This window comes from Eucyclogobius newberryi, unplaced genomic scaffold (genome assembly GCF_026437365.1).
Source record: "Eucyclogobius newberryi isolate DKJ021-1_F unplaced genomic scaffold, fEucNew1.0.hap1 SCAF_14, whole genome shotgun sequence".
Lineage (NCBI taxonomy): Eukaryota > Metazoa > Chordata > Actinopteri > Gobiiformes > Gobiidae > Eucyclogobius > Eucyclogobius newberryi.
Window position 1 is genome coordinate 34,690,504 of NW_027315768.1, and position 17,096 is coordinate 34,707,599.

Consider the following 17,096-nt stretch of genomic DNA (forward strand, 5'->3'; position numbering starts at 1 on the left):
CACCTGATGAAGACACTGGAGCGGCTGGTCCTGGACCACCTCCGCTCCACCGTGAGCTCAGCCATGGACCTGCTGCAGTTTGCATATCGGCCTGGCATCGGAGTGGAGGACGCTGTCATCTCCCTGCTGCACCGCTCTCTCTCTCACCTGGAAAAGCCTGGCAGCTCTGTGAGGATTCTGTTCTTCGATCTTTCCAGCGCCTTCAACACCATCCAGCCGCTGCTCCTGAGGGACAAGCTGGAGACGGCTGGTGTGGAGTATGACCTGGCAGAGTGGATCCTGGACTACCTCACGGATTGACCCCAGTTTGTGAGAGCACGGGACTGTGTGTCTGACACTCGGACCTGCAGTGTGGGGGCGCCCCAGGGCACTGTCCTCGCGCCCTTTCTCTTCACCCTCTACACTGCAGACTTCAGACACGACACGGACAGCTGTGTCCTGCAGAAGTTCTCTGATGACTCTGCCATCATCGGACTCATCACGGACGACGATGACGCGGAGTACAGAGGACTGGAGCAGGACTTTGTGGACTGGTGTCAGCGGAACCACCTCCTCATCAACGCGAGGAAGACCAAGGAGATGGTGGTGGATTTCCGCAGACGCCACCCCACTGCCCCCTCACCAGTGAACATCCAGGGACGGGACATTGAGAGAGTGGACTCATACAAGTACCTGGTGTTCATCTGAACCACAAACTGGACTGGACTCATAACACAGACGCACTGTACAGGAAGAGCCAGAGTCGGCTCTACCTCCTGAGGAGACTCGGGTCTTTTGGAGTGACAGGGCCACTCCTGAAGAACTTCTACGACTCTGTGGTGGCATCAGCTCCTGTACGGTGTGGTCTGCTGGAGCAGCAGCATCACAGAGAGGGAGAGGAAGTGACTGGACAAAGTCATCAAGAAGTCCAGCTCCGTCCTGGGCTGTGCTCTGGACTCGGTGCAGGTGGTGGGGGACAGGAGGGTCCTGGCTAGATTCACATCTATGCTGGACCATGAGTGTCGCCCCCTGCAGGACACTCTGTCCGCTCTGGAGAGCAGCTTCAGTGAGAGACTGATCCACCCTCGCTGTGTGAAGGAAAGGTTTCACAGGTCTTTCCTTCCTGCTGCTGTCAGACTTTATAACAAACACTGTTAGCCCTGAACACTCGCAATACTGACCTAACCTAATACTGATGTGCAATTCTGTCATATGTGCAATTACTGTTGTGATTCATGTGCAATCTATGTGCTGTCGTGACACATATTCATGTGAAATTACTGTCGGGATCACATGCAATGGTATTTATGTATTTATTTATTTGTCTATGGGAGTTTTTATTTATAGGAGATCTTCTACTGAAAGTGTTTTTCAGACTTCCTATAAGTGATCTGTTCTTCTGTATCTACCTGCGTTGCACCAATGAAATTTCCCCATGTGGGACAATAAAGGAATATCTTATCTTATCTTATCTTAATAGTGTGTTTAGACTTATACACCGTGTAATAGTATGTTTAGGCCCATACACCATGTAATAGTATGTTTAGGCTTATACACCGTGTAATAGTATGTTTAGGCTTATACACCGTGTAATAGTATGTTTAGGCTTATACACCGTGTAATAGTGTGTTTAGGCTTATACACCGTGTAATAGTATGTTTAGGCTTATACACCATGTAATAGTATGTTTAGGCTTATACACCATGTAATAGTGTGTTTAGGCTTATACACCATGTAATAGTATGTTTAGGCTTATACACCGTGTAATAGTATGTTTAGGCTTATACACCATGTAATAGTATGTTTAGGCTTATACACCATGTAATAGTGTGTTTAGGCTTATACACCATGTAATAGTATGTTTAGGCTTATACACCATGTAATAGTATGTTTAGACTTATACACCATGTAATAGTGTGTTTAGGCTTATACAGGGCTCAGGTGCGCGGATAGTTGTAGCTTCACCTGAAGGTCACGGAGCTGCTGAGGAGGGGTCTCTTCAGAGGGGACGACACTTTGGTCTGGACGGGCCCCTGATCCTCTTGCTCCTGCCGCTGCTCCTGCCTCTGCTCCTGCTCCTGTCCGGGCGTTCCACTGGGCTCTCGCTCTCCGGGACCTTTTACATCAAAACAACGGTCAAAAAACGCCGCGGTGGGCAGTATTTTTGCGAGGAAACGATGGGCCGGCATTTACTCTGTTTCTTCCTCTGCCACCGGAGCTGCAGTTCGTGTTTGTGGAGCATCTGTCCTCGCCGCTTCGCCCTGGCAGCTGAGGCCTGAAGCAGAACACGAGTAAAGATGGCGAACAGGCCGAGGCGTTAATGATGTTTACTACACTTTCGTCCAATGTAAGAATATCATACAAAAGGCTGCTCCACAACACATTATCACCACATAAAGGTTCAAATGTGGTGACTGATGGCTTCTGGACAGAGAACATTTATGAATAAAGCGTATTATTGAAGAAAATCTGACATTGTTTATACCATTTTTTTTACTTATTAATGGCACATCTTTGTAATAAAAAGCATTTTCACGTGTGTTTTACGATTATCTAAACGCAATAATGATTTTTTTAATAGTCAAGTAGTCACAATTGGTGGATTCATTGTCGCAGCCCTAGTATAAATACTTTAATATTGACGAGTATCTGCGTCTGATTCTTGAACATATTTGGGAACGGCCTGGTCGCCGGGGCAACACTCACGTGGTGATCGAAGTGAACGATGGCGAAGTTTTGTTTGGGCCGGCAGAAGACGCGGCGGACTTTGCCGAAGCGGCCGAAGTGTTTTTCCAGGACATCCTTCCGGTTCAGGCTGGGTGGGACGGGTCGACAGTTGAGCACGGTGCAGTCGCTCGGAGACAGGCCGCCGAGCGAGTCCCCGCTATCCCTGCGGCGGCCGGGAGGAGAGGGAAGCAGCGGCGCCGGGGAGGACGAGGGCGACGGGTCTGCGCGGAGAGAAAGGAAGCGGTGATGCAGGACGAGCAACGCCGCGGTGCGATTATTGAGAGAGAAAACATCATTAACAATTGTTAAATAAGATAAAAACGGATAAATGTGACAAAAACGGTCTTCAGTTCTTAACATTTACGTCTATTTTCTGGCTGTATCTTGAACAAAAAAAAAGACTTAAATTTGTTTCTAAAAGTGTCACGATTGTTATTCTTTGGTTCTTACGATTATATAGTGACCTGGATAATCACGATTATTGATTTACAGAATAACCTTGAATTACATGTATAACATTGTCCTCGACTCGAGATTGTGCACACATGAGGTGTTTTCGTCTTAGAGTTGGACAAAGAAAAGAGTTCGGCGCTGGAGTGTGACACCTCAGGAGAAGCTGTAGTTCCAAAAGGCAGTGCTAGGATGAAAAATATAATGTTTATTCAAATAAATGAAAAAAACTGAGGCCAAAAGTGTGAATTGGATCAATTTAAAATCTCGTGATCTCATGTCCAGTCTCTTGTAAATTGTGTCTCGTCGCACTCTGATAAAGCAGCAGGAACACTTCTCCAAACCTAAAACAGGACTATACTCAGGAGAACAAGACTGGAGAATTGTCTAAATGTGTGTCCAGTTACCACGGTTACTCCGGTTACCCATCACCAATGTCTTTCAGATGAAGTACTAGATCTGTGAGGTTTGAGTGTAAATGTAAATCACATATCACCTGTCACATTCGTCTTCTCCGCCGCTTCCCTTGTCGCAGGTGCTGATATTGTGGGAGGCGTCGCCGCCCTCTGTCTCTCCGCCTCCTCTTCCTCGGGCGCGTCCCAGTCCGGCTGCTTCGCGTCACGTTTGGGCGCCCCGGACATATCTCTACGCAGTCCGCTCAGGGCCCGTCCGAACAACCCGGGAGGAGGTCCACGACTCCTCACCAGAGGCCTTTTCGGAGGCTGCCGGGGCGCGTCGGCTTCTCCCGCCGTCTCCTCGGTTTCGACGCGCACGCTTGACCCGGGCGCCTCTTCCTTGCGCTTCGGCGCTTTGCCGAGTCTCGCGAACACGTTTGTCTCCGTCGTTGGTTCTGCAGCGCTTTCCTTATTGTCTCCTTCTTTGTCCTTCACCTCGCCAAAGGTTTGCCCAAATTTGCTGGGCCCAAATAGCGGTTTCGGCTGCAGCGGGTGAGTTTTTGGGTTAAAACTGAAGGAAGACGGGGTCATGGGCTGGCTGACGCTCGCAGTAGTCTTGGTACTTGAGCTTGAAGGAGTAGCAGGTTGTGAAAAAGTAAATTGCAAACCACTTGCGGGCGCATTGCTTGAAGAGGACGCTGAAGGTTGTTGGGCACCAGGTAAAGCGGCAGGTTGGGAAAAACTAAAGCCACCGATTGCGGGTTTGGCGCTGGAAAAGAGACTTGCTGACGAGGATGTGGTTGAAGCAGGTGGCGCTCCTCCAAAAGGCAAACTAGATATCGTTGTAGTAGTTGGTTCAGGGCTGGCACTACTAATAGGTTTGAAACTAAACTCAGACGTGACAAAACTTCTGCTTTGGCTTGGGTTTGACGAAGATGTTACAAAAACACTCGTGGTTGACGTTGTGGACGTTGGTTGACCAAAAACAGGCTGGCCAAAGCCCAGTCCTGAACTTGACGTGGACGTTTGCCCGAACTGCGGAGCCTGCTGCGCCCCAAAAGCGCTCGCCTGGCCACTGAATCCCTGCCTGAACCCGCCGGACTGCCCAAAAGTGGCACCAAAAGACGGCACGTGTCCGAAAACCGAACTCTGGTTTGATGGTGTTGCGTTTTGTCCGAAAGCTGGTGCGCTACTGCCTCCAAACACTGTATTGCTTTGCTGGCCAAACGCTGGAGGAGCTTGCTGCGTAGTAGCAGTAGACGTTTGCCCAAAAACCGAAGCTTGCTGCGGGGCTGTAGTAGAAGCTTGACTAAAACCAGATGTTTGTTGTGTGGCTTTAGTCACTTGCCCAAACGCAGGAGCTTGTTGCGGAGCAGTAGTAGAAGCTTGCCCAAAAACAGAAGCTTGTTTCGGAGCGGTAGTAGAAGCTTGCCCAAAAACAGAAGCTTGTTGCGGAGTAGTACTAGAAGCTTGCCCAAAAACAGAAGCTTGTTGCGGAGTAGTACTAGAAGCTTGCCCAAAAACAGAAGCTTGTTGCGGAGCAGTAGTAGAAGCTTGCCCAAACGCAGGAGCTTGTCCAAAGGAGCTTGAAGACGAACTTTGTCCAAATCCAGTCCCGAAAAAGCCCATGGGTTGCTGCGGCTGGCTGGCGGAGCTCTGTTGCCCGAACACAGGCTGGAATAACACCGGTTTGACGGTGTTGCTCGGGGCTTGAAACGCACCGCTTTGCGTGCTTCCAAATGGGTTATTTTGATTCATTTTTAGACCAAATAAAATCGTACTCCTTTAAAGGACGTAGGAGAAGTAAAAAATACGAGTCATGTGTTGTTTACGTGAACCGGCAGCATAAACCTCACGATCCAGCGCGTAAACAACCACAAAAACGTGCTGAAATCTAGGTTTAAAATGAATTAACGGCGGCATACATTTTCCAGTACGCTTTTAAAAAAATACTTATACTATTTACTCACGCATTTTAGTGAGAGAACACAAATCTTCAATACTTAATTGGTACTTTTTCACAGCGCTCGAACACGGGTGTATATTTCCGGTCCGTCAGTTATGTTCGTCCCTTTTCCGTTCGTCACAAACGTTTTTTTTGGTTCCGCTCTTTATGACGGTAATTCGTTTTAAATGAATGCCTTTATTCGTTTGACCCTGTACTTCTTTTAGTGCATGTAATACGAACATGAAGATTCTGAATATTTACAGCCGAAGTTTCAACCAGGTCTATATTAATTTTATAGAAATGTATTAAAAAAAAATACAGCAGCTTTTCAGTAGTTATTTGAAAATAGCTCTTCATTTTATTATTATTATCATCATTATTCTATGTTTCATTTTATGTGCCATATTTTCCCTTTCTTTTTAAATATTATTATACTATTATTTAAAATGTCATTGTATATGCATATAGTGCGAGGTAATAACAATTTAACTAAAAACAAAAGTACAAATCACATGATCTAACACTTGTGACATTTTTTTCTCAGAATTAAACAAAATAAACGAACTATATTCCCGTCTGCCTGCAGTGTCGCGCCTTGCCTGTAGATGGCGAAAATGATCGTCTTCACCCTAGTTACCGTTCATCGTTGCGCAGAAGAAGACAAATTACAAACCTAAAGCGTGGATGTTTTATTCGCGCTTCCTCTTTAATAAGTAGTCACCATTATTACCGTATTATTTGTGTTTTACTGCGCGTATTTGGATGTTAATTGTGAGCACAAATCCGCGTGATGAATGACGTGTCACCTTGAATGCTCCCACCCCCGAACTGTCAACATTAACGCGCGTAAAGGAGCATTAACATGTACCAAAGCGATCATTTAGATTAATTATGATCGTTCTAGCCGCGCACGCGTGTCGCAGGTTTACACCGGTAAACGGGAAAGTCTCGTAATAAAAGAGTAGTGGTGCTGGAAATGGGTGTCGTGCTGCGTAATCTCCAGAAGGTGGTGCCAATTCGCCGCGCCAGGCTCCGCAAAGACGTGGACACGCTCCGCCACATACTCGGCATCCAGAAGTTTGACCTGGGCGTCGTGTGCGTGGACAACCAGCGGATACAGCAGATCAACAGCCTCTACAGGAAGAAGAACGTGCCCACGGACGTGCTCTCATTCCCCTTCTACGAGGTATTCAAGGAGGTTCCCCGCCGCTCCTGAGGGCGCTGTGTGAAGAAGACGCGGAAGTTAGTGTGTGATGGAGCAGAGGATGAAGAGGAAGGGGTCAGAGGATGAAGAGGAAGGGGTCAGAGGATGAAGAGGAAGGGGTCAGAGGATGAAGAGGAAAGGGTCAGAGGATGAAGAGGAAGGGGTCAGAGGATGAAGAGGAAAGGGTCAGAGGATGAAGAGGAAGGGGTCAGAGGATGAAGAGGAAAGGGTTAGATGATGAAGAGGAAGGGGTCAGAGGATGAAGAGGAAGGGGTCAGAGGATGAAGAGGAAAGGGTTAGATGATGAAGAGGAAGGGGTCAGAGGATGAAGAGGAAGGGGTCAGAGGATGAAGAGGAAAGGGTCAGAGGATGAAGAGGAAAGGGTCAGAGGATGAAGAGGAAAGGGTCAGAGGATGAAGAGGAAGGGGTCAGAGGATGAAGAGGAAGGGGTCAGAGGATGAAGAGGAAGGGGTCAGAGGATGAAGAGGAAAGGGTTAGATGATGAAGAGGAAATGGTCAGAGGATGAAGAGGAAAGGGTCAGAGGATGAAGAGGAAAGGGTTAGAGGATGAAGAGGAAGGGGTCAGAGGATGAAGAGGAAAGGGTTAGATGATGAAGAGGAAGGGGTCAGAGGATGAAGAGGAAAGGGTTAGATGATGAAGAGGAAATGGTCAGAGGATGAAGAGGAAAGGGTCAGAGGATGAAGAGGAAGGGGTCAGAGGATGAAGAGGAAGGGGTCAGAGGATGAAGAGGAAAGGGTTAGATGATGAAGAAGAAAGACTTAGAGGATGAAGAGGAAGGGGTCAGAAGATGAAGAGGAAAGGGTCAGGATGAAGAGGAAGGGGTTAGAGGATGAAGAGGAAATGGTTAGAGGATGAAGAGGAAATGGTCAGAGGATGAAGAGGAAAGGGTTAGAGGATGAAGAGGAAAGGGTCAGAGGATGAAGAAGAAAGACTTAGAGGATGAAGAGGAAGGGGTCAGAAGATGAAGAGGAAAGGGTCAGGATGAAGAGGAAGGGGTTAGAGGATGAAGAGGAAATGGTTAGAGGATGAAGAGGAAATGGTCAGAGGATGAAGAGGAAAGGGTTAGAGGATGAAGAGGAAAGGGTCAGAGGATGAAGAGGAAGGGGTCAGAGGATGAAGAGGAAAGGGTTAGATGATGAAGAGGAAATGGTCAGAGGATGAAGAGGAAAGGGTCAGAGGATGAAGAGGAAGGGGTCAGAGGATGAAGAGGAAGGGGTCAGAGGATGAAGAGGAAAGGGTTAGATGATGAAGAAGAAAGACTTAGAGGATGAAGAGGAAGGGGTCAGAGGATGAAGAGGAAAGGGTTAGATGATGAAGAGGAAATGGTCAGAGGATGAAGAGGAAAGGGTTAGAGGATGAAGAGGAAAGGGTCAGAGGATGAAGAGGAAAGGGTTAGAGGATGAAGAGGAAGGGGTCAGAGGATGAAGAGGAAAGGGTTAGATGATGAAGAGGAAATGGTCAGAGGATGAAGAGGAAAGGGTCAGAGGATGAAGAGGAAGGGGTCAGAGGATGAAGAGGAAGGGGTCAGAGGATGAAGAGGAAAGGGTTAGATGATGAAGAAGAAAGACTTAGAGGATGAAGAGGAAGGGGTCAGAAGATGAAGAGGAAAGGGTCAGGATGAAGAGGAAAGGGTTAGAGGATGAAGAGGAAATGGTCAGAGGATGAAGAGGAAAGGGTTAGAGGATGAAGAGGAAAGGGTTAGAGGATGAAGAGGAAAGGGTCAGAGGATGAAGAGGAAAGGGTCAGAGGAGTAGAGGATGAAAAGGAAGAGTGTCACAGTGTATAGCGTGTATTGTAGGGCGTGTCAATGTAAAGCGTGTATTGTAGGGCGTGTCACTGTGTATAGCGTGTATTGTAGGGCGTGTCACCGCGTAGGGCGTGTCACCGTGTATCATGTCATGTTGTGTCTCCAGGACGTCCGTCCCGGTAAACTGCCGTGTCCTTTGCACCGAGACGAGCTGAATCTGGGAGACATCTTCCTCGGAGTGGAGTTCGTGATGAAGCAGTGTCAGGAAGAGTCGTCCGACTTCCACGCCACTCTGACCGTACGTCATGGCAACGCCACAGTGGCACAGTAAAGCGTTCACCCTCTGACCAAAGGTTTGCCGGATCAAACCTGACTCAAAGCACCAGAAAAGTGCATGGAAATATTGAAACTTTGGTTTGTTCGTTTAAGACAAATAGGTTGACAGAAGACACATCCGACTTTTTACCTGTGGGTGTGGTCTAATCCCCACATTTCTCAGCGCTCTCATTGGACACTTCAGCTGCGCAGCTAAACGCACGCGCCTCAAGCAGATCGTCTTTTGCATGTTTTTAATGTTGAAAAAGTTGCTGCGTGACATTTTAGAACGTCACATTTATAACTGAAACATGTATGAGCCACTGTTGTAACGAGGTGAAAATCTCGTTTGAAGCTGATTTCACAGAGCTCTCATTTAAAAAGACATGAATGAACTTTGCAGAATGGACGTTTGGAATCATTCTTTTCTTTGACTTGTTGCACTTGGCAGGGCGTCGCTGCTCACGGCATCTGTCACCTTCTGGGATATCGACACGAGACCGATGAAGAATGGACCGAGGTAAACGACGACTGTTGAAAACACGCGACACACTGTTCACACACACAACAGCAGGGGGCGTCACCAGGAAGGTTACAGGTCAGATCTGTGGAGACGCGTTCACACAAGGAGCAGGATCCACAAAAACACACCTGTGAAGAGAAGGCGGGGCTTATTACTGTGGAGAGAAGGCGGGGCTTATCCAGGGCTTATCACTGAAGGGTTGAAACGCCTCAGAACATAAACTCCTGGTGTTTCCTCCTCAGATGCGTCAGAGGGAGCAGTACATCCTGAGCGAGTTCTACAGACTCACTGGGCGACGCCTCCAGCCTCTGATGAACATCCAGGACTCAAGATGAACAACACTGGAGGCCTCGCGCCGCGTTCAGGGCCCCTCGTGGATCCGAGCGCCGAGTTCAGGGCCCCTCGTGGATCCGAGCGCCGCGTTCAGGGCCCCTCAGGTCCACCAGACTCTGACACGACTTGAAGGCAACATAATCATAAATCCACAGGAAACATGGGCCAATAGAGTTTTCTAAATAGTTTGCTTTAATTTTTAGCTATTTTAGCCAAAACCGGAATCTAGAAAAGTCCTTTTGAAAGTTTTTAATAGTTTATTCCTGATGTTGCTCGACACGTGAACTGTGACGACCCAGATGAACCGCCTTCACCATCCACGGGTCCCAAAACACTTTGTGACATCATCAGGTGCTGCCGAGTCCGCACGTCTTCACTGCGATACTTGAAACGCTTCAAATCACCGCTCGACCTCACGACGTTCTGTCCTTCTGTCATGTGACCTCTGAACCCTTTAAACCTCCACAATAAAATGTATTTTTCTCAGTTGGAATTTCTTTCGATTCGATGACTTTGTCCCGCCGCACGTCTTCAATGACAGACAAACCGTGCCGTTGTGGGCCGGCCTAACACAGACTCTAGGCTTCTCCTATTGGCCAGCTGACATCATGCTCCGAGTGAGTGACAGGTGCAGTGACAGGTACAGTGAGAGCACCTTAAACAGGTCGTTCTGGACCAGAAAGAGGAGGAAATGCAGGAGACTTGCATTCATCGCTATACAGTCCCACTAGCTCCGCCCTTATGCTATACAGTCCCACTAGCTCCGCCCTTATGCTATACAGTCCCACTAGCTCCGCCCTTATGCCATACAGTCCCACTAGCTCCGCCTTTATGCTATACAGTCCCACTAGCTCCGCCCTTATTATGCTATACAGTCCCACTAGCTCCGCCCTCAGGCCATACAGTCCCACTAGCTCCGCCCTTATGCCATACAGTCCCACTAGCTCCGCCCTCAGGCCATACAGTCCCACTAGCTCCGCCCTTATGCTATACAGTCCCACTTGCTCCACCCTCAGGCCATACAGTCCCACTAGCTCCGCCCTTATGCTATACAGTCCCACTAGCTCCGCCCTTATGCTATACAGTCCCACTAGCTCCGCCCTTATGCTATACAGTCCCACTAGCTCCGCCTTTATGCTATACAGTCCCACTAGCTCCGCCCTTATGCTATACAGTCCCACTAGCTCCGCCCTTATGCTATACAGTCCCACTAGCTCCGCCCTCAGGCCATACAGTCCCACTAGCTCCGCCCTCAGGCCATACAGTCCCACTAGCTCCGCCCTTATGCTATACAGTCCCACTTGCTCCGCCCTCAGGCCATACAGTCCCACTAGCTCCGCCCTTATGCTATACAGTCCCACTAGCTCCGCCCTTATGCCATACAGTCCCACTAGCTCCGCCCTTATGCCATACAGTCCCACTAGCTCCGCCCTCAGGCCATACAGTCCCACTAGCTCCGCCCTTATGCTATACAGTCCCACTAGCTCCGCCCTTATGCTATACAGTCCCACTAGCTCCGCCCTTATGCTATACAGTCCCACTAGCTCCGCCCTTATGCCATACAGTCCCACTAGCTCCGCCTTTATGCTATACAGTCCCACTAGCTCCGCCCTTATGCTATACAGTCCCACTAGCTCCGCCCTTATGCTATACAGTCCCACTAGCTCCGCCCTTATGCTATACAGTCCCACTAGCTCCGCCCTCAGGCCATACAGTCCCACTAGCTCCGCCCTCAGGCCATACAGTCCCACTAGCTCCGCCCTTATGCTATACAGTCCCACTTGCTCCGCCCTCAGGCCATACAGTCCCACTAGCTCCGCCCTCAGTCCCACTAGCTCCGCCCTTAATCTCACAAAGTGAGAAATCTTACACATTTTGAGGCTCTGCAGTTTTGTGTCATCAAAATGTTGTTCATCCACTAAAGTTTAAACAGAGTAAAACTTGCTCAGTAAAATGATAAACTCTGACTTTAATCTGACACTGATTTTTTCAAAAATGTTACAGAACCATTGCTTCGGTTCATCTCTGACATGACTCGTCCCAAAACAAACTAAACTGAGCGATCTATAAGTTTAAAAAGTTTGAACACGAAAAAAAAAAATCGGGGCGAGCGGGAGTCGAACCCGCGACCTCTAGAACTGAACTTCGATCTCTGTCGAAATGAGCGAAGAGTCAACTCGTGTTTAATCACACAGTAGTCCAGCACATACAGCCTGACCGTGTATCAGAGCACAACTACTTTCTAAGCGCGTGCCGTAAAGTGGAGCATGTGCAGTGTCTAACAAGTACGGCATCTGGCAGTGGAAATATAGCTAACATATAATCATGCAATGATCTACAATCTCTGACTGACATAACTCGTTCCAAAACAAACTAGACTGAGCGATCTATAAGTTTAAAAAATGTTGAACCCGAAAAAATAAATTCGGGGTGAGCGGGAGTCGAACCCGCGACTTCTAGAACTGCTCGCGCCGGTGAACGTGCGGTGGGAGCTGACTTCGCCATTTTCGGCTCTGGCGCGAGCCTGCATTCACTTTTCGGCTCTTTCGCCTCTCACGGCCCGAAGTCGGCTACAACTGAACACGTGACACCGGGCGCGCTCCTTTCTGACGTCACCGCGCCCCCCGAGACGCAGACACGAGTGACGCAGACACGCAGACGGCTTTATTTTTCCGAGTGGTGAGTACAAATAAAGTTGTCCCTGTTGAATAAAACGCGTTTGGAGACGTCTTATAATCACAACTTAGTGAATTATTATTTGGCATTAGTTACATTACATTACAAGTAAACAGCATATGTACTATCATATGTGCCATCATATGTACCATCATATGTACCATCATATGTATCATCATATGTATCATCATATGTATCATCATATGTATCATCATATGTGCCATCATATGTACCATCATATGTACCATCATATGTATCATCATATGTACCATCATATGTATCATCATATGTACCATCATATGTACCATGGCAAGGCAAGGCAAGTTTATTTGTGTTGCACATTTCATACACAAGGCAGTTCAAAGCTTCACAGAAGGAAAAATGCATTCAAATCACAAAGAAATTACAGAAACAGAAATACAATAAAATTAACTAAATTAAAAATTATCAATCCAACTGATTTTCTAAACTAATAAAATCACAAACAAAAGAGAAGAGTGCAAAGAAAAAATCCTTTCAGTCATATGCGCAGCTAAACAAAACTGTTTTTAGCTTAGATTTGAACATTGTCAGAGTAGAAGCCTGTCTCACATCTTCAGGAAGACTGTTCCAGATTTTAGCTGCATAAAACTGAAACGCAGATTCCCCATGTTTTGTCCTGACTCTGGCACCAGCAGGAGGCTGCTCCATGTTTAGTCCTGACTCTGGGCACCAGCAGGAGGCCGGTCCCTGAGGTCCTCAGAGTCCGAGATGGTTCATATGGCACTAACATATCCAAGATGTACTTTGGTGCTAGGCCATGGAGAGACTTGTACACAAGCAGAGCTGCTTTAAAGTCTCTTCTCTGAGCCACAGGGGGCAGTGCAGAGACCTGAGAACAGGACTAATGTGATGGTACTTTCTGGTTCTAGTCAGGACCCGAGCAGCAGCGTTCTGGATGTACTGCAGCTGTTTTACAACTCGTTTGGAGAGACCAGTGAGCAGGCCGTTACAGTAGTCTAATCTACTGGAGACAAACGCGTGGATAAGTCTCTCTAAATCTGGTTTTGACACTATATTTTTGATTTTGGCAATGTTTTTTAGATGGTAAAAAGCTGCTGATGTTATTGATTTGACGTGGCTATTAAAGTTCAAGTCTGAGTCCATTATTACCCCCAGATTTCTAATTTGGTTTGTAGGTTTTAGAGCGAGACTCTGGAGGTGACCGCTAACACTTTCTCTTTGTTTCTGTGGGCCAAAAACGATTATTTCAGTCTTCTCTGAGTTCAGCTGGAGAAAGTTGTTTTGCATCCACAAACTGATCTGTTGGATGCAGTGACAGAGTGAATCTACTGGTCCATAGTCACCTGCCGATAGTGAAACATAGATCTGAGTGTCGTCTGCATAATTGTGATAGGACACATTTTCACAGCGTATCAACTGACCTAACGGCAGCATGTAGAGGTTGAACAGAAGGGGACCCAGGACTGACCCTTGGGGCACTCCACAGGTCAGGGTCATGTGGTCTGAGACACAGCTACCAATTTCAACAAAGTACTTCCTGTCTTCCAGATAGGACCTTAACCAGTTTAGGGCAGTGCCAGTGATGCCACCCAGTCCTCTAGTCTCTGTAAGAGGATCCCATGATCGACAGTGTCAAAAGCAGCACTCAGATCTAACAGAATTAAGACTGAGGCTTTGCCCGTGTCAGTGTTCAGGCGGATGTCATTTGTCACCTTGACAAGAGCAGTCTCAGTGCTGTGATGAGGTCTAAAACCTGACTGAAAAACATCAAATGAGTTGTTTATTAAGAGGAAATCTGTGACTGTTGTAAACAACCTTTTCAAGGACTTTGCCCCAAAATGGCAGATTAGATATGGGCCGGTAATGACTCAGTACTGCGGCATCAAGACTGCTCTTCTTTAGGAGAGGCTTTATGACCGCAGTTTTCAAAGACATTGGGAATGTTCCAGATTGAAGCGACATGTTAACTATGTGAGTGAATGGTGCTAACAAACTGTTCAGCACAGACTTTAGAAATCTGGTGGGTAACACATCGAGGCAGCATGTAGATGAACTCAGACTGGTGATGATCTCATGGACAGTTTTGTCAGTTACTGGTGCAAAGTGAGTTAGCTCTAAGTGTCTTGGTGGTTTTAGGGTAATTTTTTGCATTGTGGGATTTATAGCATTTTTAATGCCCTGAACTTTGTCATTAAAGAATAATGCAAACTCATTACACTTGGATGTGGAAATGAGTTCTAACGGCAGCTGAGCTGGAGGGTTTGTTAATCTGTTTACTGTGGCAAACAGGACACGCCAGTTGTTACTGCAGCTTCCAATTATTTCAGAAAAATATCTTTCCCTAGTTCTACATAAGATTAGGGTGTACATGTTCAGCTTTTCTTTGTAAATCTCTTTTTGAACCTGGAGCTTTGACTTGCGCCATTTCCGTTCGGCCCTGCGGCACTCCCTTTTCTGTGCCCTGACCGAATCATCATTTCTCCACGGCGCCTTCTGCTTATTTTTAACTATTTTAGCCTTTATAGGGGCGATGGTGTTCAGAACATTCAAAACACTAGATGTAACAGAGTTCAACAAATCATTTACATTAGAACATGAGACATTTTCAAAGTTTATCATTTCCATAAACAGTGCACCTGTGCCATCACTTATGTGTCTCCTCTGAACAACTGCAGGACCAACCGGAGGTTTGGGAGAAACAGACAGGTCAAAGAAGACACAGAAATGATCAGACAGAGCAACATCGATCACATTAACATTTGAAATATTTACCCCCTTTGTAATTATGAGATCTAGAGTGTGTCCTTTGCTGTGGGTGGGGCCTCTCACATGCTGAGTAAGACTGAAGGTTTCAAGGACAGCATCAAGCTCTTTAGCGTTTCTGTCACAAATATTATCAACATGCACATTGAAATCACCTGTAATGACCAAACCATCAAAGTCTGTGCATACGACTGAAAGCATCTCAGTAAAATCATCAATAAAACTTTGGCAGTGCTGGGGAGGCTTGTATAAAACAATGAAGAGAATGGATGGAGACCGTTTTAGCTCCATTTTAAAGGACATACTCAAATGATGAAAACACCCCAAAAGACAACCTGCGGGTAATTATTTCATCTCTAAAGACAGCACAGACTCCACCCCCTTTTTTGTTTTCTCGTGTTTCAGATTCAAACTTAAAGTTGGGTGGAGCAGATTCTATCAGAACTACATTTCCTGTGTTTTTGTCAAGCCATGTTTCAGTTAAAAACATAAAATCAAGATTATAAGAAGAAATAAAATTATTAATTAAGAGAGATTTGTTACATAAGGATCTGACATTTAGCACAGCAAGTTTCAGACTAGTTTCAGTGGGACTGGGCTTTATCTTTTCACAGGGAATATGAATCACATTTCTCAGATTGGGCCTGACTCGCATTTTGTTTTTCCATCTGTGTGATGATGTGACTACAGAAATAGCACTAGGGGGGGCTCTTTTTACATAGGGCCCCGAGTTTGTTTGATTTTTAATGTGACAATAAGTCCCGGCAACGCTGAGACCCAGTGCATCCTAGCTATGGGAGATACCAGGTGAAAGGCGAGGTTGGATGGGTGGTGGGGCTTTTGTAGCCAAGGAGAGTTTGGGACCAGGTGAGAGGCGAGGGGGGATGGGTGGTGGGGCTTTTGTTGGTGTAGTCGGTACTGACATAGCCCTTGCTATATTGGGCGTGAGTGGAGCCATCTTAATGCCTATTTTGATCAGACTTTCAAAATGGCTGGGAAGGCCCATGGGTGAGAGTGGAGATGAGAAGGAGAATGATGAATCTTTAGTGGGAGTAGATGTTGCAGGGGGAACCCACGGCTGGTGTGAAGGCAGGGGCGATGACAGGGATGTTGTTGGGCTTGTCACAGATGGGTCCAAGGCCTTTGAAGATTGTTCCTTTGCTGGAGGCGGTGGAGGTGAATGTGGAGCAGCTGGAGCTGAATCCTTTGCTGGTGGTGGTGGAGCAGCTGCTGATGAATCCTTTGGTGGAGGCTGAGGTTGTGGTGCTTTTGATGTTGAAACATTGGCTCGGTCTCTGGCTGATGGAGCAGGAATTCTTCTCTCATTCCTCTCTTCTCTAACTATCTGCTCAGGACCCTGTCCAGGCCCAGTCCAATGCCTCAGAGCGTGGAGCAGGTTCTCTGTCAGCACCCTCACTCCACCTCTGCATAGGTGGGGGCCATTTCTCTTAAACAGGTCCTCTCGTTTCCAGAATAGATAGAAGTTCTCAATATAGTGTAGTCCTCTCGGGGAACACTCATTGGACAGCCATGTGTTCAGCTGAAGAAGCCGGCTAAACTTGTTTATCCTCCTGTCGATGTTTGGAAGAGGTCCACTTATGAATGTTTTGATTTCCATTTTATCAAGCACGTCGAATAACTTCAAGAAGTCTTTTTTCAAAACTTCAGTCTGTTCCCGCCGCATGTCCACTGCACCCACGTGCACAATCAGCTGTTTAGCTCCTCCATGCTTAGCCATAATATTTGGAAGGAGTGACGTTATCTCAGAAACAGTGGCGCTTGGAAAAGAATGTGTGTTTATCTTTTCATGCGTCACGTGACTTATCGCGCCGTCCCCAACTAAAACAATCTGCGTGACCTTGGCTCCTGGCACAGATCCTCCTCGCTGTATTTTGGCCACGTCATCTTTCCTTTTTTCATTTAATTCCATCTCTGAAAGTGGTAAACATCTGTTTGTGAGCTGTATTTTAGGTGACTTCACGTTATCTTTGTATCGTTTAGGCTTTGCTCC

At 47.0% G+C, this 17,096-nt stretch overlaps 3 protein-coding genes across 3 annotated transcripts in view; 2 read left to right on the forward strand and 1 right to left on the reverse strand.

Moving 5' to 3' along the window:
• Window positions 1-5,399, reverse strand: part of mcm3ap (minichromosome maintenance complex component 3 associated protein) — a 33,766-nt gene extending 28,367 nt beyond the window's left edge. The window contains exons 1-4 of the mRNA XM_072445301.1: window positions 3,653-5,399; window positions 2,686-2,927; window positions 2,173-2,254; window positions 1,945-2,095 (exon numbers count right to left, since the gene is read on the reverse strand). Coding sequence (XP_072301402.1) covers window positions 1,945-2,095; window positions 2,173-2,254; window positions 2,686-2,927; window positions 3,653-5,309 — 2,132 coding nt within the window. The 5' untranslated portion in view covers window positions 5,310-5,399. The remainder of the gene's footprint in view (window positions 1-1,944; window positions 2,096-2,172; window positions 2,255-2,685; window positions 2,928-3,652) is intronic.
• LOC140360017 (E3 ubiquitin/ISG15 ligase TRIM25-like) overlaps window positions 1-17,096 on the forward strand; it is a 246,013-nt gene that overhangs the window by 76,265 nt on the left and 152,652 nt on the right. The gene's annotated exons all lie outside the window — the stretch shown is intronic.
• LOC140359233 (endoribonuclease YbeY-like) lies at window positions 6,150-10,072 on the forward strand. Its single transcript, XM_072444096.1, has 4 exons — window positions 6,150-6,685; window positions 8,639-8,770; window positions 9,239-9,307; window positions 9,553-10,072. The coding sequence occupies exons 1-4, from the start codon at window positions 6,476-6,478 to the stop codon at window positions 9,643-9,645; spliced, it is 504 nt and encodes a 167-aa protein (XP_072300197.1). The 5' UTR covers window positions 6,150-6,475; the 3' UTR covers window positions 9,646-10,072.